This window comes from Mustela erminea, chromosome 1 (assembly GCF_009829155.1).
Source record: "Mustela erminea isolate mMusErm1 chromosome 1, mMusErm1.Pri, whole genome shotgun sequence".
In the NCBI taxonomy this organism is placed as follows: Eukaryota; Metazoa; Chordata; class Mammalia; order Carnivora; family Mustelidae; genus Mustela; species Mustela erminea.
In genome coordinates this window covers 160,986,487-161,008,931 of record NC_045614.1, presented here as the reverse complement: position 1 = coordinate 161,008,931, position 22,445 = coordinate 160,986,487, and the positions used below count along the sequence as shown (strand labels likewise).

Genomic DNA, 22,445 nt, shown 5'->3' with positions numbered 1-22,445 from the left:
ATGTTGTGGCATGTATCAGTACTTCTTTTCTTTTTGTGGCTCAGTAATATTTCATGTATGGATCTACCACCTTTCTGTAAACATCCAACAACTGATGAGCTTTTAGATTGAGTACTACTTTGACTGTTATGAATAGTGCTGCTATGAACATTAGGTACAAGTTTTTGTTTGAACATCGGTTTTCAATTCTCTTGGCTATGTACCTATAAGTCGAATTGCTGAACTATATGTAATTCTACATTTAACTTATTTATGTACTTGCCAAATTATTGTTCATCATGGCTACACCACTGTATATTTCTATTAGCAATACATGAGAGTTCCAATTCCTCTACATCCTTTCCCACACTTGTTATTTTCATTATTATTAACCACCCTAGTTAGTGTGAAGTGTTATCTCATTGCAGTTTCAATTTGCATTTTCCTAATAACAAATAACATTGACCATCTTATCATGTATTTATTGGCTATTTGTTATTCTTTTTTGGGAAAATGCCTATTCAAGTCTTTCATCCATTTTTAAAAATTTGATTGTTTGCCTTCCAGTAGTAAAAAAATTTTATGTATTCTGGATATTTGAATCTTGTCAGATCATTTGCAATTATATTTTCACATTCTATGGGTTGTTTTCCACTCCTGATAGTGTACTCTAATACACAAAATTTTGTACATAAAACCTCTTAATATTGTTGAACTCTGATTTCTCTATGTTTTCCTTGGATGTTTGTCCCTTTGATGCCACACTTAAAAATGATTACCAAATCTTAAAGTAATGAAAACCTTTCCTTCTATGAATTTGATCATTTTAGCAATCATGTTTGGACTTTAACATACTTGGGGTTAGCTTCTTAATAGAGTGTCAGATAAAAACCCAACTTCATTCTTTTGTAGGTGATTATCTAGTTTGTTCATTTGTTGAAAGGACCATTCTTACCTCCCTGTGAATGGTCTTGGCATCTTTGCTGAAAATTAATGAGCCATAAAAGTGTGGTTTTATTTGTGGACTCCTCAAGTTCATTTTCCACTGGTCTGAATGTCTAGGCTTTGGTCAGTACCAAACTGTTTTATTATAGATTTGTAGAAGTTTTAAAATTGGGAATGTCAATTCTCCAAACTTATTCTTATATTTCAATATTGTTTCTATTTTTTGGGGTCTCTTGACATTCCATATGAATTAGATGATTTTCTGTTTCTTCCAAATAAGGCCATTTCTGATTTTGATAGTAATTGCATTGAATATATAGATCTCTTTGAGAAGTATTGCTGTTTTATCAATATTGCTTCTAATCTATGAATATAGGAATATATGTCCATCTGTTTAAATATATTTTACTTTCTTTTAGCCATGTCTTACAGTTTTCAATGTATAAGTCTTGCAACTCCTTAGTTACATTTTCTCTTCAGTATCTTATTCTTTCTGATGCTATTGTAAGTGGAACAATTTTCTTAATTTCCTTTCCAGGTTATTCATTGCTAATGTATAGAAATACATGCTTCTGCATGTTGATTTTGACTTCGTATCCTGGAACTTTGTTGAATTTGTTTATTAGCTCTAAATGTATTGGGGGATGGGAATTGGTAGTATGCTTCAGATTTTCTATATGTAAGTCATGTCATATGTGAAGAGCTGGTCCTAGGTCTTCCTCTGCAATTTGGATACTTTTCACTTTTTTTCCTTGTGCAATTGCTCTGGCTAAAATTTCTGGCATGATGTTGAATAGGAGTAGCAAAAGTGGACATTCTTGTCTTACTCATGATCTTAGAAAGAAAGCTTCCATTTTTTCACCAGTAAATATGATGGTTATTGATTCTTTCATCCCTCTTGGAACTTATTTTGTGGCAACGTGTGAGTTTTGGTGTATTGTGTTTCCATTCTCACTTCCTTCCAGATATTTTTTGATTTTCCTTTTTATTTCTTCATTTACCCATTTGTGGTTCTGGAGTGTTTAATTTCCAGATATTTGTGAATTTTCCAATTTTTCTCTTATTGTCAATTTCTAGTTTCATACCTCTGATTTAGAAAAGATAGTTGTTATCATCAAACTTCTTAAATTTGATAAGACTTTTTTTTGCCTTAACTTTGTGATCCATCCTGGATAATATTCTGTGTACACTTGAAAAGGATGTGTATTTTGCTGCTGCTGCTGAATGAAATGTTCTGTGTATGTTTATAAGGTCCATTTAGTCTACAGTATAGTTCAGGTTCAATGTTTCCTTTTAATTTCCTAAGTTGGGTATTGAAGTTTCTTGCCTTGATTTTATTCTTGTATTTCAGGTCTATTAGTACCTTGATATATTCAGGTTTTCCAATCCTGGGACATATATATTTGCAATTGTCATAACTTTGGTGTGTGTGCCTGTGTGTCTCAGTCAGTTAAACAGCTGACTTTGGCTCAGGTCATGATCTCAGGGTCCTGGGATCAAGCCTTGCATCTGGCTCCCTGCTGGAGGGAGTCTGCTTCTCCCTCTTCCTCTCCCCCTACCCTCTTTCAGGCTCTATCTTCTGTGTGTGTGCTCTCTCTTATGCTTTTTCTCTCAAATAAATAAGTAAAGTCTTCAAAACAACAACAACAACAATTATTATATCTTCTTGAGGAACTGATCCCTTTATGGTGATATAATGACTTTCTTTGTCTCTTGTTCAGGTTCTGATTTAAAATCTATTTTGTTTGATATAAGCATAATTATCCTTGCTCTCCTTTGATTTCCATTTGTGTGGAATTATCTTTTTCCATCTCATCACATTCAGGCCATGTGTGTCCTGAAAACTGAAGTAAGTCTCATAAGTAGCATAGATTTGGATCTTGGTTTTTTTGTCCATTTGACCACTCTCTGTCTTCAGATTGGAGAATTTGATCCATTTACATTTAAAATAATTACTGAAAAATCAGGACTGAGTACTGTACTTTTATTGATTTCTAGCCCTTTTGTCGATACTTTGTACTTTTCTTTGTCTCTTGCAGTATTGCTTTGTGACTTGATGACTTTTTATACTGATACACTTTAGTTACTTTCTCTTTATTTTTTGTGAATCTACTGGAGGTCTTTCCTTTATGGTTACCATGAGGTTTATATAAAACATCTTATAGTTATACCAGTCTATTTTAAGTTGATGACAGCTTCACTACAGTTATATAAAAACTATACTCTTTTACTGCTCCTCATTTTATGTTTTTGATGTCATAATTTACATCTTTTTATGTATACATTAACATTGTCATAGCTATACTTACTTTTAATGTTTTCATCTATTCATCTTTGTACTAGAATTATGTGATTTACATACCAGCATTACAGTGTTAGGGTAGTCTGAATTTGAATATACACTTACCATTGTCAGTGTGTTTTATACTTTTACATATCTTCATATTAGTAACAACTGATTGTTGAAAAGTTTGATCTAATGTAGAATCTGATTTCAGTTCTGTTTAGGACTTCTCTTTCTGGAAATACAGTTCATCATATACCCTGAAAAAAAATCTAGAGTTCAAAACACCAAAAATAAGAGCTTAAGTATATATAAATTTGTAATGCTTAACTAAGCTCACAAGTAATTAAGGAGAATTTCTGGAATCAAAAGTGAAAATCAGCAAACATGGAGAATAAAGATTGATTTAACCCAAACCATCAAAACTGATATTAGGAACATAGACACTAGGATTTTAAGACCCATTTAAGAAACAGAAGAATACTGGACCCAGGCAAAGCAGAAAGTAGAAACTGAGATTCCCCTCCTCTGAATAAAGGCCAGAATAAAGTTTAAATAACTTATTATTTGAAAAGAAAGAAGAGGAAATTACTTGCCATACCTTTCTTATTTTTATAAGAACAATGGAAAGTTTTCCACCATGAGTGTGTTACCACACTGCCCTCACATGCTTCTAGGGGTTGAATTTATATTGCTTATATCAAAGCAACTTTAATCTCAGAAATTAAAATGCACTATCCTCATCTTACTAGCGATCCCAAGAGCAGAAAATCCTCTGTCTCAAGATTCCAGATATAAATTAGTGAAATATGCGTACAAGATCCAAAATTACAACAGAAAGAACATCAAGGCAAATATTCATAGCAGGACATGACAAATAAAAATAAAGTAAGCAGACTTACAAAAAGATAAAAGTATTATAACATTAAAATAGATTTATAGAATATATACTTAAAATATTTAGAAAATGGTTATTTTTAACATGTTTATAAAAATTCAAAATGATACTCAAACTAAAAAAGAGATTTAAAGGAACTTAGTAGAACTTAGTAGAACTTAGAAATGAAATTTAATGTTAAAAGTTAAAATGCTAAGAACAGCCCAAATAGTAGATAAGAAACAAGTGAGGAAAAATTTGTGATCTCTAAGAGAAACCTGAAAAATATCACAAATACTACTATATAGCTAGACAAATATATAGAAAATATGAAACATGTTGAGTCATGGAAGATAGAGAAGACTTCATTAGATTTCCAGAAGAAGAGAACAGATAAAATTAATGAAACCTAGAATCCTGGGATTAAGTCCCGCACTGGACCCCTTGCTCGGTGGGGAACTGGCTTTTCCCTCTGCCTACTCTGCCTGCTCTGCCTGCTGCTCCCACAGCTTTTGCGCTCGCTCTCTCTCTCTCTCTCTCTCTCTCGCTAACAAATAAATAAATAAAAGCTTTTTAAAAAAGTAATGAAACCTAATGTCAAAGGAGATAATAACTAAGAGTTTTCCAGTATTGAATTAATTTTTAAAAATCCAGAATTTCCAAATTTGGGATACAGAGAAAATCATAAGCCAGAATAATAAAAAGAAATGCATATTTAGGTACACAGCAGTAAAATTACAAAACACTGATGACAAAGAGATGATCTTAAAAGCAATGAGGAAGAAAAGACAGATTACTTACCAGGCAATAACACTTGTACTGACATTAGAATTCTTAACAACAAATATGAAGGCCAAAATACATGGAATATCTTCAAACTGCTCAAGGAAAATAACTCTTTAGATTTAGCTATCCAGAAAATATATACTTTTTACAAATGAGGAGAAACTAAAGACCTTTCTTCTAGACAAACAAAAACTGACAGCTTATTACCAATAAATATAGAAAACCTCACTACATAAACTCTTGAACAAAATTTAAAAATGAGGAATGGAAAAAGGAAACTGATGTCAAGAGGAATGTCTACGTTTCAGAAAGAAATACGGAACAAACAAAATTGGTAAATGTAGGGATAAACTCTTATAAACCATTATAGTAATATCTAGCTTGGAGAATGGTTTCTAAAAAAAAATTATAAAGTCTCAACCTTTAGATGGAAGATGAAGTAATATGAGTTAAAATGTACTAAGATATTTTAACACTTTGAATAAAGTAATATTGATTAGCTCTAGATTTCAAGCATAAATATTGAAGGGGAATCTCAAAAGAATAAAAATAGAGTGTGAAATTTCCAGTACAATAAAAAATAGAACTTTTCATGCTCAGTAAGTCTAAGAGGAAGGGAAAAACATAACCACAGAAAAATCAGGATAAATAAAAATGATTATATGTTAATATGTAAATGTTATCATTTCAAATATATAACAATAAATATTAAAATTATCACAATTTCTTAACCCAATATATGATATATAATAAAAAACTTACTTAATCCTATACATTTAACAGTAGTAATGTACTACTGAACTGTATACTTAAAAATGGCTAAAATGGTCAATTTCATATTATGAATTATTACAAAAAATATTTTTAATTACAAGGTATTCAAAGAAACAAGAAAATGCAATTCACAATGAGGAAAAAAGACATTCAATTAAACCAACTCAAAACTGACACAGATGAAAGATAAGTGGACAAGGACACTAAAAGTCATTATATTACTATCCTCCATAAATTCCAAAGGTTTATTCAACATACAGAGGGAATTAAATAGACCAAAATCAGATTTCTAAAGATGAGTACTACAATATGTGCAGTGAAAAATACACTGAATAGAACAGCAGATTATACACTGCAAAAGAAAAAATATTGACCTTGATAATAGAAATTCTACAAAGATAAAAGGAGAGAAAAGATTACATTAACATGAAAGGAGTATCAGTCAGCTATGGGCCAATTTCAAGAAGCCTGATTACATATATATTTTTTGAATACCCTGGTTACATATTTAAATTTGGAATACCCAAAAGACAGAAGAGAGAAAAGGGACAGAAAAAATTTGTTGAGAAAATAATAACAAAACTGAGCTGTTTTTAGGTGTTCTAAAATAAAGCATAACCACTAATACATGTATACTACAATGGATTTTTTTGAACTAGAAGAGGTAAAATAAAAAAAAGAGAAAAAATATTAGCCACTCTAGCAAAGCAGTGTGAAAGAAATAGGTGACACAGAACATGGAGAGTAAACATAGAAAACAAGACATACAAATTAAAATTGTAAAAATATGACCAAATACATGTAATTAACCACAACAAATGTGGATGGTTTAAATTCTCATTAAAAGTTTAAATTCTCAAATAATTAATAAAAATCACCTTTACCCTGTCTATTAAAAAGCTAGAGTTTCTTTGTTAAAGGTATACCTAGAAAGAAGGGTGATTGGGCAGATGGGTGAGACTGGTGATGGGTGTTAAGGAGGGCATGGATTGCATTGAACACTGGGTGTTGTACACAATGAATCATGGAACACCACGTCAACAACTAATGATGTGTTGTATGGTGACTAACATAACACAATAAAAAAAATAATAAAAAAATAAAATTAAGCATCACATAGACGTTGAAGAGAGACAGGTGACAACATACCCAGCAAATACTAACTAATGAAAGGATGGACTGGGCAGCCATGGAGGTAAGGGGTTCAGACCTCCCATCAAGAGAGAATTTACCATTCACATGCAAGGAGTGCAATCAGCTGATGCCCTCCAGTTGCTAAGGCCTTCAGGATCCATTTCAGCTTTTGAGCTGAGACCTCAGCTCAAACTTCCCAGCCATTGATTAAACGTTTTGCACTTCTGTTCATGAAAGATTCTTCTTAGAAGCAGTCTTTTTTTCTCCAGGGTTTCTCATTGGTTTGGCTAAGACTTTGGCAGTTTTATGTCTGGATCTGAGGGTCTTGTATCCTGCTTCTTTCCCTTTCCTTTCACAGGTCTCTTTCAGATCAGTGTCATGGTCTGAAGCCTCTCCCTTCCCTATCCTACTTCCTGCCCCTTTAATCTTACACACAGAAAACCCCTCTCTCCCAAATAACCTTTACTGCTCCTAACTCCATCTCAGCCTCCACTTCCTGACCTGATACACCTGTTTTAGTTTCTAGATTTCTCCTGATTCAGCAGGTCTAAAGTGGATTTGGGTAATCTATGTAATTTTTTATTTCCCCACATAATTCTCAGGTTCAACCACATTTAGCACCCCTGTAGTGGAAGATTGTAATACATTTGTCTCCTGTGTATCATAATTTAGTATTTAACTATCTTGAAGTCTTTATTACATGATATTTTGACATATATTATCAAGATAAGGTGTAAACACAATTTTGCTTTTTTTGTTTTTCAGCGATACTTAAGCATATTTTTAAAATTTATTTTTTATTTATTTTCAGCATAACAGTATTCATTATTTTTTCACCACACCTAGTGCTCCATGCAATCCGTGCCCTCTCTAATACCCACCACCTGGTACCCCAACCTCCCACCGCCACCCCCCCCCCCCGCCACTTCAAACGCCTCAGATTGTTTTTCAGAGTCCATAGTCTCTCATGGTTCATATATTTTTGAACCCAGTTAACTGTGAGCCTCGTCCCGCCCAGAGATGGATGAAGAATTAATAAAACGTCAAGGACATGGTTTGATGTCTATTGTAGTGCACTGCTTGATAGTGCACCCGGCCCGCTACTTTGCCTTGGGCTACTGGCTGCGCTGGCCCGGAGCAGCCCCCAGGTGATGCTACTTGCCACCTACTTTCTGGAACTGTCTCTGCTGGAGGCCGAGGCTGCAGGATGGGAGCCCGGTCGGCGCGCAGCCGCGGCGCTGAGCCTGGCGCATCGCTTGCTCGAAGGCGAGGGCTCCAGCCTCGAGCCCTCGCTTTACAGATATGAGAGACCATGGCGGGGAGGCGGGGCCCAGACTTGACTTTTCTGGGTGTGAGAGAAAATGCCCCGCAGAGCTGCGCCCGCTCGAGCGGTGCATGGCCCGCGCCGCGCTCCGAGGCCCCGCTCCCGGCCGTGCCGCCATCTTTCTCAAGTACGCGCGGCCCCAGCGCCAGGGCACCAGCCTCGCCGCCGCCGCCTGCTCCGCCGCCCTCAGCGGCGCGGGTTAATGGACTGGTTTGGGGGCATAGTCAGATGGGGTCAAAATGGTTTGGTCATAATTATGTGCTCAATGTGATGAGACTAGTTTACCTCCAAAAGAAACTAAGAATCTTTTTAACAATAAAGCCTAGTATAACCAAAATGTCTGGAGGGAGGAAAACAGTGACAAAACCTCTGTCTTAAATCTTTCACATGGCAAAACGGAAAAATAAATGGATTTTGTTTTAATTTCTACCATGATTAAAAAATTAATGTTTTTTCTTTAGTGGAGAAGCAGACTGGTTCTTTTCATAAACTTCCATAAATAAGATATATTTTTCATAAGATTAAAAACAATTAATATACACATTTGTAAGACTGTATTCCACAGAAAAATTGACAGAAAATCATGTCATCCCTTCACAATTATCTTAACACAGAGAACTTATTTTATGGATACCCAAGTTCTTTACAATGCATATTAATTCATCTGCTTATATAGTCAATGAACATCTGTTATTTGTTAAATACCTCACAGTAAAATGTACATCGTTAAAACACACAATTTCAATTTATCACATCTGAGAAACTGTTAGGCTGTAGCTATCAATACCTCGATAGCAATATAACAAGTTCAGAAAGCTAACTCCTCGTGTGTTCCCTCTGTCTTAGTCCTGCTCTTTCTCATAAACATGACAGAAAATCATAAATCTGCTTTTATTGGTATAATTCATCTGGTTTTATTGGTACAATTCTTATTATAATGTTACATCACATTAGTTTGTTGTTAAAAAAAAGAAGTGTCAAATTACAGAAAATAAAATAACAGTATATGGAAAGGCACATTCAAACACAGTTGATGGGAATGAAAACTGATACAATTTGAAATATCAGTCAAAATAAAAATGCACCCCTTTGACCATGTAATTCCACTCAGGAATATTTTTATAGATACACTCAAATAAATACAAAAAGATCTACCCACAAGAAACATTCTATGTGTTATTGTTTATAATAACAAAACAAATAATCTAAATGTCTATCAATAGGTCTATGGTTTACTAATTATTACATAACCATACAATGGAATCTTTGTAATCATTAAAATGAATAAAACTGCTCTGCTTGTGTTGATATAGATCTCTAAGACTTATCATATTATTAGTAAGTACAGAAGAGTATCATGGTATGTTTCCATTCGTGTCTTGACAAGCATATGGCTATATATGTAAATAGACTCACAAATGTACATACATACCTGGGGTGTATAGACATATGTACCCTAAAATTTTCTGGAAGATTATATAAAAGCTGTTGATGGTTCCTCCTGCAGAGTTCTTTCGTGAGGAAACTCAGTTTTCATTATCTACTATACTGAAAAATTTGAGTATTTTATCATGAGCATTTGCTTTCTTTGTATGAATATCAATTCTTCAATATCTAGCTAAAAGCAGCTAACATTCTAAAATTTCTCAGTTGTATAAGAATATGAATTAAAGCCCTTTAAAATGTGTCTGTCTTAGAATCTTTGGGGGAAAAAAAAGAATCTTTGAAAAGCTAATTTCAAAACAGGTTTTCCATCCTAGAAATCTAAGAAAATCAAAGTGGTAGCTCTGCTGTATCTTTATTCATTTGTCCTGCTGTTAGATTCCAGTAACTTATGAAGAACTGTAAAGACACAGCCTCTCAACTTCACTTTGTAACACCTGAGACCTCTTCACTTGCTCACAGCATCATTGAGTGGAGTATTCTTCTCTGTATAGCTGACATAAGACTTCATTTCACCCTAAGAAAGAACTTAAAGTCAAATCAAATTAAAAAAAAAAAAAACAGAAGTCATCAACTACCTATGTTTTTCTCAAAGGTACACATAGCTTTTGTTTTCATAAGAGTACTTATATTTGTGTCTCTGGGCTTACGTGGATATAAGAAAAAGGCTGTTTTCTATTATTTTGTCAAAAAATTTACTGATTACTTAAGTCTCAGTGTGAGATGATAACATTTGCTTGACAGTAGGAATGGAGAAAAATGAAGTAATATGTGAAGTATTTCAATGGAGAAGGTCAGAGACTTGGTAAGTTACTGGTTATAAGAGATAATGGAACAGGAGAGGGAAGCACAAGAGGGAAATGAAGATGGTATGGAGAAAAGGAAGTCAAGGATTGGAGATGGTTTCATGGCAGAGAAAAGACCAATTCAGTTTCTCCAAATGTTACAGTCCAAATTTGACAAATATTATGTACTATATAGGATATAGTTCTTGAAATTACAATATTGTTCAGAATTTGTAGAAGTAGTACATGGTATATAATTAACAAAATAAGTACACTTGAGTGTTAGCATCATAAATTAGAATTTTTGCTTTTTAATTAAAATACTAACATTGATGTAAGTTATAAATTTCATGGCTATATTTTGACTTTGTGTCTTAAAAGTTTGCAAAAATACTTTTTAATGTTATCTTACCTCCTCAACATCTGAAGTGGTTTGTTTTTTAATTAGCATTTTCTGCAAAAATAAAAATAAGCTGGGGTGAATGTAATAAACATCATTTTTGAAAAGTGGGAAAACAAAAAATATACTATTGATGTGTGGTTTATTTTATATAGAAATCATTATAAGTCGGGAAAGGACTACAAGAAATAGAATGTTGCCTGCAATTAATACACCTAAACAAGATAATTCTGGATATGGGGAAAGGAAGTGGAATTATGCAACAGAAACCTAATACATGAAATAAATGTGGCACATCATTTTTGGTACATAAAATGAATTATTGTAATTCTTTTCTCAAATACAGATTAGCATACAATGTCTCTACCAAGATCTTGCCCTAAATGTCCTATTTCACTATGCTTATATGTCTAAGTAACCAAGTAAAACCCTCTTGTCATTTAGAGTAGTCCAAATATGACACCTTTAGGACACGCTTCTTGATTATGGGGGAGTTGATGTTAGCATATTAATTCTACCCCATCAATTCCATATACCTTACCCCTTCTAGCCCAATAAAGCTGAAGAAAAAACATTACTGAATACCTGCAGCAACCGATTCTCCAAAGCCAAATGGATCCCACAATGACCAAGGCAACCGAAATAGAGGAGGTGATATATAAAATAGTTAAGTTTAGTGATAATTGGTCACCTGCAAACATAGACACAAAAGTGTATGGTTAATCTGTGGTATATCCAGACAATGAAATATTATTTAGCACTAAAAAGAAATGAGCTATCAAGCCATGAAAAGACATGGAGGAAATTTAAATGCATAGCACTCAGTGAAAGAAACCAATCTAGCAATGCTACATTCTGTATGCTTCCAGGTATATGACATTCTAGAAAAGGCAAAACTATGAAGACAGAGTAAAGATCAGGGTTTCTAGAGGTTAGGGTGGAGGGAGGGATGAGTAAGTGGAGCATAAAGAATTTATAGAAAGGTGCAACTGCTCCGAGTGAAACTATGATGGATAGAGGCCACTTCCACATTTGTTAAAACTCATAGATGCACACCTAGAGTGAACCATAATGTAAACCACAAATTTTGAGTGGTAATGTTGTGTTAACTTAGGTTCATCAATTCTCATAAATGTACCAGTGTGGCATGGGGGATGTAAAGAGAGGGGGAGACAGTGCGTGTGTTGGGGCAGGGGTAATATGGGAACTCTTTGCACTTTCCGCTCAATTTTGCTATGATCCAAAAACTGCCCTGAAAACTAAATTCTAATATATATATATTATATATATATATAATTTAAAAAATTAAATATTATATGTATAAATTCTAATATATATCTTTTTAAATATATTTTTATATTAAACATTAAATGAATATTTAAATATATAATATAAATACAAATCATATAAATTTTATATATATATAACTGCAAAATAAAATATATGTTCAAGGATGTTCCAGAGTTCATGAAGTTCACTTTTGTCATTTTATTTTAAAGATTTTGATTCATTAATAGGTCAAATCACTGTTATAATAAAATTGCTTTATTAATTCTAATTCTAGGGTGTTTAGCAAGACATCATCCTAAGTAAAGTTTTTGTGGCTTTAAGGATTCATGAATAGTGAATTCGTATAGGAGAGACATGCAGACTAGATTTTTCAGTTAATAGCAGGGTGTTTCTCATCTCCATCATTCAGAAGTAAATGGGGAGATGTAAAGGAGGTAATCGGAAAACACCCTAATCCTGAAATCAGCTTTCTTCCAGGTCCTTGAAACTGACATGAGCGCATGGCAGCAACTTTCAATCATTTATAAACTCTGGCGGCAGTATCAAGCTCAGTCTGATAAAAGGAGATGTCAACAAAGGAATTGCCAGCTTTGAGAGGCGCAGCTTGTGTGTTTAAATTCAACTTAGTTAACATCTACTGTATTATTAGTTCTAAGCATAGAATTTAATGATTCATCAGTTGCTTATAACACAAGTGTACGTTCCATAATGTACCCTCTTTAATGCCCATAACCCAGTTACACCATTTCCCCCACCTATCTCCCCTCCAGCAACCCTCAGTTTCTTTCCCAGCATTGAGTCTCTTATAGTTTGCCTCTTGCTGTTTTCATCTTGGTTTATTTTTCCTTCCCTTCCTCTATGTTCATCTGTTTTGTTTCTTAAATTCCACATATAACTGCAATCATATATGGTATTTGTCTTTTTCTGACGGACTTATTTATCTTAACATAATATCCTCTAGTTCCATCTACATTGTTGCAAGGGGCAAGATTTCATTCTCTATGATGGCTGAGTAATCCCCCTCCCCCATATATATATGCCACATCTTCTTTATCCATTCATCTGTCGATGGACATCTGGATTCTTTCCATACTTGAGCCATGATGGGCATTGCTGCTATAAACTTTGGGGTGCAGATGCCCATTTGAATCGCTATGTTTGTATCCTTTAGATAAATACCTAGTAATACAATTGGGGGGTAAGGGTAGTTCTATTTTTAACTTTTTGAGGAACCTCCATACTGTTTTCCAGAGTGGATGCAGTAGTGCGCATTCCTACCCACAGTGTAAGAGGGTCACCCTTTCTCTGCATCCTCACCAAGATCTCTTGGTTCCTGTGTTGTTAACTTTAGCCATTTTTACTGATATAAGGTGGAATCTCATTGCCGTTTTGATCTGTATTTCCCTAATGTGGAGTGATGTTGAGTACTTTTTCGTGTGTCCATTGGCCATTTCTTTGCCTTTTTTGGAGAAACATCTGTTCATGTCTTCTGCCCATTTCTTCACTGAATTTTTTTATTTCTTTGGGTGTTGAGTTTCATAAGCTCTTTATAGACTTTATATACTAGTCTTTCATCTGGTAAGTCATTTGCAAATATTATCTGCCATTCTGGCAGTTGTTTTCCAGTTTTGTTGACTGTTTCCTTTGTTGTGCAAAAGTCTTTTATCCTGATTACGTCCCAGTAGTTCATTTTTTCTTTTGTTTCCCTTGCCTTGGAGACATGTCCAGCAAGAAGTTGCTGTAGCCAAGGTCAAAGAGGGGGCTATCTGTATTCTCCTGTAGGATTTTGATGGATTCTTGTCTCACATTTAGATCTTTCAACCATTTTAAGAGGCAGTGGTTCTAGGACCTTGCTCCTGCTGTACCCTGAATGGGGCTAAGGGCAGCAGACAGAGGTAAGCAGAGGCTTAGTTGGCTGATGCCCTCTCCCTCCACATCCTTTCAACAGTTTGTTTGTTTTTTTTTTTAAAGATTTTATTTATTTATTTGACAGACAGAGATCACAAGTAGGCAGAGAGGCAGGCAGAGAGGAGGTAGCAGGCTCCCTGCAGAGCAGAAAGCCCAATGGAGGGTTCGATCCCAGGATGCTGGGATCATGACCTGAGCCGAAGGCAGAGGCTTTAACCCACGAGCCACTCAGGCACCCCAAAAGTTTGTTTTTCAAACATGGCATTTCTCTCTTTTATTTGAAAAAAAAATTTTTTTGCACTTATAATCAACAGTATTGTTTTGAAACCTTATCTTGCAAATCAATGCATTCTCTTTCATTGGAAGTATAGCCACACAGGCTAAGGACCTGCCCTGCAAGGAGGCAGGAGGAGACCCCAGCACTGGCTGAGAATGAGTGAGACAGTCCCTTCAAGTCTAAGCATCCATAAACATGACAACATATTCTAATACCAGGTGGTCAGATTGCATACATAAGCATTACTCTCCTCAGTTAATACTCCCAAAATCTTTTTTAAAAAATCATTTTAATAATGGATATTAGAAAATGGTGGTTTAAAGATATGGGTTTTTTCTCTTCTCCCTTCTTAAACTTCCCTAAATTATCAATAGAAAAATTTTTTCCATAAAACTTGCAAAGACGAAGAATACGGATGAGATGAGCAGATAAAAATTTTCAACTTGTGGGGCGCCTGGGTGGCTCAGTGGGTTAAGCCGCTGCCTTCGGCTCAGGTCATGATCTCAGGGTCCTGGGATCGAGTCTCGCATCGGGCTCTCTGCTCAGCAGGGAGCCTGCTTCCCTCTCTCTCTCTCTGCCTGCCTCTCCGACTACTTGTGATTTCTCTCTGACAAATAAATAAATAAAATCTTTAAAAAAAAAAAATTTCAACTTGTGTATAGGTGAAAAATGAACAGATGAAGGCAAATAATTTAGGGTAGAATAAGTAAGAATCTTAGTATTCACAGAACACCAAAAAGACTCTAGAACAAGAAGGTCTAAATATATTAAATGGGATAAGTGAGGGGTAAAGTGTGAGTTAAAAGTTGGAAACTCCTTTGAAGGTCTATATTAAGAAAAGATAGGCAGCCAAGTCCACTCCCATCCTGAGCAGCCAGGTCACCAGTCACCACACCTTCCTAAACTGCAAGAAACAGGAAGTTTGCCCAGAAAAGCTGAACTGGAGAGATTCCAGAGTCAAGGATCCAAATGTAATGGAGGGTGGTGAGGAAGTACCAGACTGAAGAGAGACATTAAAGAAAAGTCTGAATTCTGAACAGTCTCTCTCTCTCTGTCACACACACACACACACACACACAAACACGTTCCCGTCTTATTTCCTGCTCTCATACCACTAATAGGTTTATTCCTCTAAGACAATAGACTGGAGAGTTATTTTCTTCAGAAACTGGACAATCTCAGAGAAAAGAATTTCAGATAACTGAATAACCCATATTTTAAAAACTTTTTTTTCATTTACCTCCTTTTAGCCTACTGAAGCTAACTAGCTGACAGAACCACCCACAGATGACATAGCTTCCAATAAGTTCATTTTTTTTTTGAAGATTTTTATTTTATTTATTTGACAGATCACAATGAGAGAGAGAGGGGAAAGCAGGCTCCCTGATCAGAGAGCCCGATGCAGGCCTTGATCCCAGAACCCTGAGATCATGACCTGAGCCGAAGACAGAAGCTTTAACCCACTGAGCCACCCAGGCACCCCGGATCTTGTTCCTTCTTATCTGTATCAAAACTCATACTGAGCCATGAGTTCTGGGTTGCAAAAGAGGATTTATTTTTTGCACTTTGTCTAAGTCTTTGTTCACAAACTAAACAAAAACAGCAAAAGTGTGATCAATAAGTTCATTTTTGAATGTTCACTTTGAAATTAATGGATAGCCAAGGATTACCAGAGAGTAAAGGAATGCTACATGCATAAAACAAAGAGATTAAAACTAGCAAATGTCTGGAAGGCAGAAGGAACTCAGAATAAACAGACATGGAATCAAGCAGAGCACTGTGGGAAAGAGAGTGCCCAGGACAATAGTTGTGCAGCAGGTCTAGTGACTACCGAGACCAGATTAGAACAAGAGTATGTAAAACTAAAGAAGGGAAGTCTGCAAGAAAAAAAAAAAGTAGAACTGATGGATTACCCAATAAATTTGACCATGTGGAAATTAAGATTAATAGGAGTTTTCTAATTTTGTCACTGAGCTTAGTGACAATTAACAATAAGTACATATATTTTTAAGGAAATTAAGAGTAAAGTTTAAATCAATCATAGAGGTTATTATAATATAGCCAAGAAATTCTAGGAAAAACCTAGAGGAGAAATTTCACCAAACTAAAAATATGTAAAGAAAACTTACGAGTGACTTGATCTTTCTTCTAAAAGCACAAAGAATTTTTTAAATACAATTTATTCTTCTCCTAAATCCATAAGTAATAATTTAAAACTACACTACCCAAGCCAACTTACTGCTTGTATACAGCGGATACGAAATTATTAAATTATTTTTCATTTTACTTTATTAAATAATAAATTTAATTCTAAAATCTGACTTCTTGAAAACAAATTTCTGTGTCATTCTTCTGGTTATAACTCTTAATGATGGAGAAGGACAGAAGAAAGAGTGTGGGGAGACTATGCTAGAGTGAAATTCTCCACACTCTCCTTTTTATTCTTCTATAACTTCCCTGAAAGAATGAACATACAAGCAAACATTGGAATTACTAACCTGTTTCCAGCTCTAAGAACAGACTCTTGTTGCCAGTCACATGGGAGACAGAGCAGGACACATTAGACACCTGGAGGTCCTCCCAGTGGCATGTACTCTGGACGGTCACTGTACCATTGCCCAGGGGTTCTTCCTCAGTGTGACAATCTCCCTCTGGGGTCCAGAAGATCTGTGCAGATGGCTTCCCTGCAGCTGCCCTGCACACGACAGTTCCATTGCTGCCTCGAAACAGGGTCACCTTGGGGGGTACTGCAGAGACGCAGGGGAAAATGCTTCAGGCTTAACACATGGGGTATGGAATACAGAGACATTTGATTCAATCCCAGATCTGGTTATGTGACGTACCACAATATGTCATGCTCCTTACCTAACACTCGGAGGTAATAAGTATGACCAAAAAGCCCATCAACTGCAGCCACTTCACACCTGTAATATCCATCATGAGTGAGGGCCACGGGGTCAATCTGAAGGGCAGGATTCTGATCAGGTCTGGACTCCCAGGATATTCTCGCATCAGTACAGTTTCTTACACTGGTCTCATTGTTGTCTCTCCTGTGGGCTCTACTGCAGGGAGGCTGGTCTCTGGGGCTTATTGTCCATGTTACCAGCAAAGCTGTGGGGTTGTCAGGAGGACAAAGGAGCACAGCCTTTGTATCCACAAGTACGGACAGAGAAGAGTTAGCTGGACACACACACAAGGAGAATGATGAAAGAAAAGCTGGATTAAAAACACTTCAAGTGTTACATTTTCTACTACATATTGCATAAAGTGTACTAACACATGACTTTGCTGGTCATCCTATTCCAAAACACTACGGTTACATAAAAAAATTAAACATGTACAAAATGTGTATAACCTAATCCAAAGATGAACTTGTTTTTCTCCTATATTTGTATTATTAGATAAGCTACATTTATGATATGTGTGAAAAATATTTTAAAGGCTTAAAATTGCCTCAGGAGTTTTATTGAAAACAAACAAGAAAACACAATATAAATTAAAGGACAAAGTCATCTACATCTAATCCTTCAGTCTAAGAAGCTATTAGACTTATCTTATAACTCATGCTCCTTCCACAGAAAGTGGAAAAATTGGTGATGTGCTTTTCTCCTCCTAAGTTTTGATCAGAGACAATAAATCAGTAGTATCAGAATGAAATGCCTCTACCAAAGGGTACCCCTTTGGACAAACACAAATAAAAACTATAGGATGGAGGGGGAGGAGTCAAGATGGCGGAGAAGTAGCAGGCTGAGACTGCTTCAGCTAGCCGGAGATCAGCTAGATAGCTTATCTAAAGATTGCAAACACCTGAAAATCCATCGGCAGATCAAAGAGAAGAAGAACAGCATTCTGGAAACAGAAAAACAACCACTTTCTGAAAGGTAGGACCAGCGGAGAAGTGAATCCAAAATGATGGGAAGATAGACCCCGGGGGGAGGGGCCGGCTCCCGGCAAGCGGTGGAGCAACGGTGCACAAAATCAGGACTTTTAAAAGTCTGTTCCGCTGAGGGACATCGCTCCAGAGGCTAAACCGGGGCGAAGCCCACGCGGGTTCAGCGTGGCCTCAGGTCCCGAAGGGTCACAGAAGGATCAGGGGTGTCTGAGTGTCGCAGACCTTGCGGGTATTGGAACAGGAAAGCCGGCTACAGAGACAGAGCTGACAGTAAGCTCACAGCTCGGTGTTACCTTGAACCGGTCACAGGCTCGGTGAGCTCGGAGCGCGGCCGGAGGTCAGGCAGACGGGAGTAACTGGGCACTGTTCTCTGAGGGCACACTGAGGAGTGGAGCCCTGGGCTCTCGGCTCCTCCGGGCCGGAGACCAGGAGGCCGCCATTTGTATTCCCGTCCTCCGGAACTCTACGGAAAGCGCTCAGGGAACAAAAGCTCCTGAAAGCAAACCCTAGCGGATTACTCACCCCGGCCCCGGGTAAGGGCGGTGTAATTCCGCCTGGGGCAAAGACACTTGAGAATCACTACAGCAGGCCCCTCCCCCAGAAGATCAACAAGAAAGTCAGCCGAGACCAACTTCACCTACCAAGGAGTGCGGTTTCACTACCAAGGAGAGCAGCAGAATTCCAGAGGAGGAGAAAGCCAAGCACGGAACTCATGGCTTTTTCCCTGTGATTTTTTTTTAGTCTTGCAGTTAATTTAATTTTTTTTCTTTTTTATTTTTTGTTTTTTTTTTTCTCGCCGTCGGGTAAAATTTTTTTTTTTTAACTGTTACCTCTTTCTTTTTTAATGATTTTTTACTAGTTTATCTAATATATACATTATTTCTTTTTTACATTTTTCTTAGGTGTTTTCTTTTTTTTTAAATTCTTTTCTTTTTTTTTTTTTTTTTTGTTCTTTTTTCTTTTTTTTTCTTTCTTCCTTTTTGAACCTCTTTTTATCCCCTTTCTCCCCCCTCACGATTTTGGAACTCTTCTAATTTGGTTAAAGCATTTTTTCCTGGGGTTGTTGCCACCCTTTTAGTATTTTACTTGCCCCTTCATATACTCTTATCTGGACAAAATGACAAGACGGAAAAATTCAACACAAAAAAAAGAACAAGAGGCAGTACCGAAGGCTAGGGACCTAATCAATACGGACATTGGTAATATGTCAGATCTAGAGTTCAGAATGACAATTCTCAAGGTTCTAGCCGGGCTCGAAAAAGGCATGGAAGATATTAGAGAAACCCTCTCGAGAGATATAAAAGCCCTTTCTGAAGAAATAAAAGAACTAAAATCTAACCAAGTTGAAATCAAAAAAGCTATTAATGAGGTGCAATCAAAAATGGAGGCTCTCACTGCTAGGATAAATGAGGCAGAAGAAAGAATTAGTGATATAGAAGACCAAATGACAGAGAATAAAGAAGCTGAGCAAAAGAGGGACAAACAGCTACTGGACCACGAGGGGAGAATTCGAGAGATAAGTGACACCATAAGACGAAACAACATGAGAATAATTGGGATTCCAGAAGAAGAAGAAAGAGAGAGGGGAGCAGAAGGTATACTGGAGAGAATTATTGGGGAGAATTTCCCCAATATGGCAAAGGGAACGAGCATCAAAATTCAGGAGGTTCAGAGAACGCCCCTCAAAATCAATAAGAATAGGCCCACACCCCGTCACCTAATAGTAAAATTTACAAGTCTCAGTGACAAAGAGAAAATCCTGAAAGCAGCCCGGAAAAAGAAGTCTGTAACATACAATGGTAAAAATATTAGATTGGCAGCTGACTTATCCACAGAGACCTGGCAGGCCAGAAAGAGCTGGCATGATATTTTCAGAGCACTAAACGAGAAAAACATGCAGCCAAGAATACTAAATCCAGCCAGGCTATCATTGAAAATAGAAGGAGAGATTAAAAGCTTCCAGGACAAACAAAAACTGAAAGAATTTGCAAACACCAAACCAGCTCTACAGGAAATATTGAAAGGGGTCCTCTAAGCAAAGAGAGAGCCTACAAGTGGTAGATCAGAAAGGAACAGAGACCATATACAGTAACAGTCACCTTACAGGCAATACAATGGCACTAAATTCATATCTCTCAATAGTTACCCTGAATGTTAATGGGCTAAATGCCCCTGTCAAAAGACACAGGCTATCAGAATGGATAAAAAAACAAAACCCATCTATATGTTGCCTCCAAGAAACTCATTTTAAGCCCGAAGACATCTCCAGATTTAAAGTGAGGGGGTGGAAAAGAATTTACCATGCTAATGGACATCAGAAGAAAGCTGAGGTGGCAATCCTTATATCAGATCAATTAGATTTTAAGCCAAAGACTATAATAAGAGATGAGGAAGGACACTATATCATACTGAAAGGGTTTGTCCAACAAGAAGACCTAACAATTTTAAATATCTACGCCCCCAACGTGGGAGCAGCCAACTATATAAACCAATTAATAATAAAATCAAAGAAATACATTGACACTAATACAATAATAGTAGGGGACTTTAACACTCCCCACACTGAAATGTACAGATCATCTAAGCAAAAAATCAACAAGGAAATAAAGGCCTTAAATGACACACACTGGACCAGATGAACATCACAGATATATTCAGAACATTCCATCCCAAAGCAACAGAATACACATTCTTCTCTAGTGCACATGGAACATTCTCCAGAATAGATCACATCCTCGGTCCTAAATCAGGACTCAACCGGTATCAAAAGATTGGGATCATTCCCTGCATATTTTCAGACCACAATGCTCTAAAGCTAGAACTCAACCACAAAAGGAAGTTTGGAAAGAACCCAAATACATGGAGACTAAACAGCATCCTTCTAAAGAATGAATGGGTCAACCGGGAAATTAAAGAAGAATTGAAAAAAATCATGGAAACAAATGATAATGAAAATACAATGGTTCAAAATCTGTGGGACACAACAAAGGCAGTCCTGAGAGGAAAATATATAGCGGTACAAGCCTTTCTCAAGAAACAAGAAAGGTCTCAGGTACACAACCTAACCCTACACCTAGAGGAGCTGGAGAAAGAACAAGAAAGAAACCCTAAGCCCAGCAGGAGAAGAGAAATCATAAAGATCAGAGCAGAAATCAATGAAATAGAAACCAAAAAAACAATAGAACAAATCAACGAAACTAGGAGCTGGTTCTTTGAAAGAATTAATAAAATTGATAAACCCCTGGCCCGACTTATCAAAAAGAAAAGAGAAAGGACCCAAATAAATAAAATCATGAATGAAAGAGGAGAGATCACAACTAACACCAAAGAAATACAAACTATTATAAGAACATACTATGAGCAACTCTACGCCAATAAATTTGACAATCTGGAAGAAATGGATGCATTCCTAGAAACATATAAACTACCACAACTGAACCAGGAAGAAATAGAAAGCCTGAACAGACCCATAACCAGTAAGGAGATTGAAACAGTCATTAAAAATCTCCAAACAAACAAAAGCCCAGGGCCAGATGGCTTCCCGGGGGAATTCTACCAAACATTTAAAGAAGAACTAATTCCTATTCTCCTGAAACTGTTCCAAAAAATAGAAATGGAAGGAAAACTTCCAAACTCATTTTATGAGGAAGGAAAACTTCCAAACTCATTTTATGAGGCCAGCATCACCTTGATCCCAAAACCAGACAAGGATCCCACCAAAAAAGAGAGCTATAGACCGATATCCTTGATGAACACAGATGCGAAAATACTCAACAAAATACTAGCCAATAGGATTCAACAGTACATTAAAAAGATTATTCACCACGACCAAGTGGGATTTATTCCAGGGCTGCAAGGTTGGTTCAACATCCGCAAATCAGTCAATGTGATACAACACATCAATAAAAGAAAGAACAAGAACCATATGATACTCTCAATAGATGCTGAAAAAGCATTTGACAAAGTACAGCATCCCTTCCTGATCAAAACTCTTCAAAGTGTAGGGATAGAGGGCACATACCTCAATATCATCAAAGCCATCTATGAAAAACCCACCGCAAATATCATTCTCAATGGAGAAAAACTGAAAGCTTTTCCGCTAAGGTCAGGAACACGGCAGGGATGTCCATTATCACCACTGCTATTCAACATAGTACTAGAGGTCCTAGCCTCAGCAATCAGACAACAAAAGGAAATTAAAGGCATCCAAATTGGCAAAGAAGAAATCAAATTATCACTCTTCGCAGATGATATGATACTATATGTGGAAAACCCAAAAGACTCCACTCCAAAACTGCTAGAACTTATACAGGAATTCAGTAAAGTGTCAAGATATAAAATCAATGC

The 22,445-nt window shown here is 36.4% G+C and overlaps 2 protein-coding genes and 1 non-coding gene across 5 annotated transcripts in view; all 3 read right to left on the bottom strand.

Moving 5' to 3' along the window:
* LOC116594003 (cell surface glycoprotein CD200 receptor 1-like) overlaps positions 1 to 22,445 on the bottom strand; it is a 134,921-nt gene that overhangs the window by 27,244 nt on the left and 85,232 nt on the right. The gene's annotated exons all lie outside the window — the stretch shown is intronic.
* The window catches only part of LOC116594019 (cell surface glycoprotein CD200 receptor 1-like), a 28,650-nt gene continuing 14,511 nt past the window's right edge, over positions 8,307 to 22,445 (bottom strand). Inside the window, exons 3-7 of one of the 3 annotated variants that reach the window (XM_032348871.1) lie at positions 17,072 to 17,386; positions 16,705 to 16,953; positions 11,317 to 11,422; positions 10,744 to 10,785; positions 8,307 to 10,074 (exon numbers count right to left, since the gene is read on the bottom strand). In XM_032348871.1, the coding sequence (XP_032204762.1) occupies positions 10,776 to 10,785; positions 11,317 to 11,422; positions 16,705 to 16,953; positions 17,072 to 17,386 (680 nt within the window). In that variant the 3' untranslated portion in view covers positions 8,307 to 10,074; positions 10,744 to 10,775. Of the gene's footprint in view, positions 10,075 to 10,743; positions 10,786 to 10,813; positions 11,423 to 16,704; positions 16,954 to 17,071; positions 17,387 to 22,445 lie in introns of those variants that run through there. The other 2 variants (XM_032348866.1, XM_032348860.1) reach the window with 2 other exon arrangements.
* Positions 15,694 to 15,819, bottom strand: LOC116581809. The gene has a single exon (XR_004282237.1). It is a non-coding gene; the product is annotated as a small nucleolar RNA SNORA40 (small nucleolar RNA).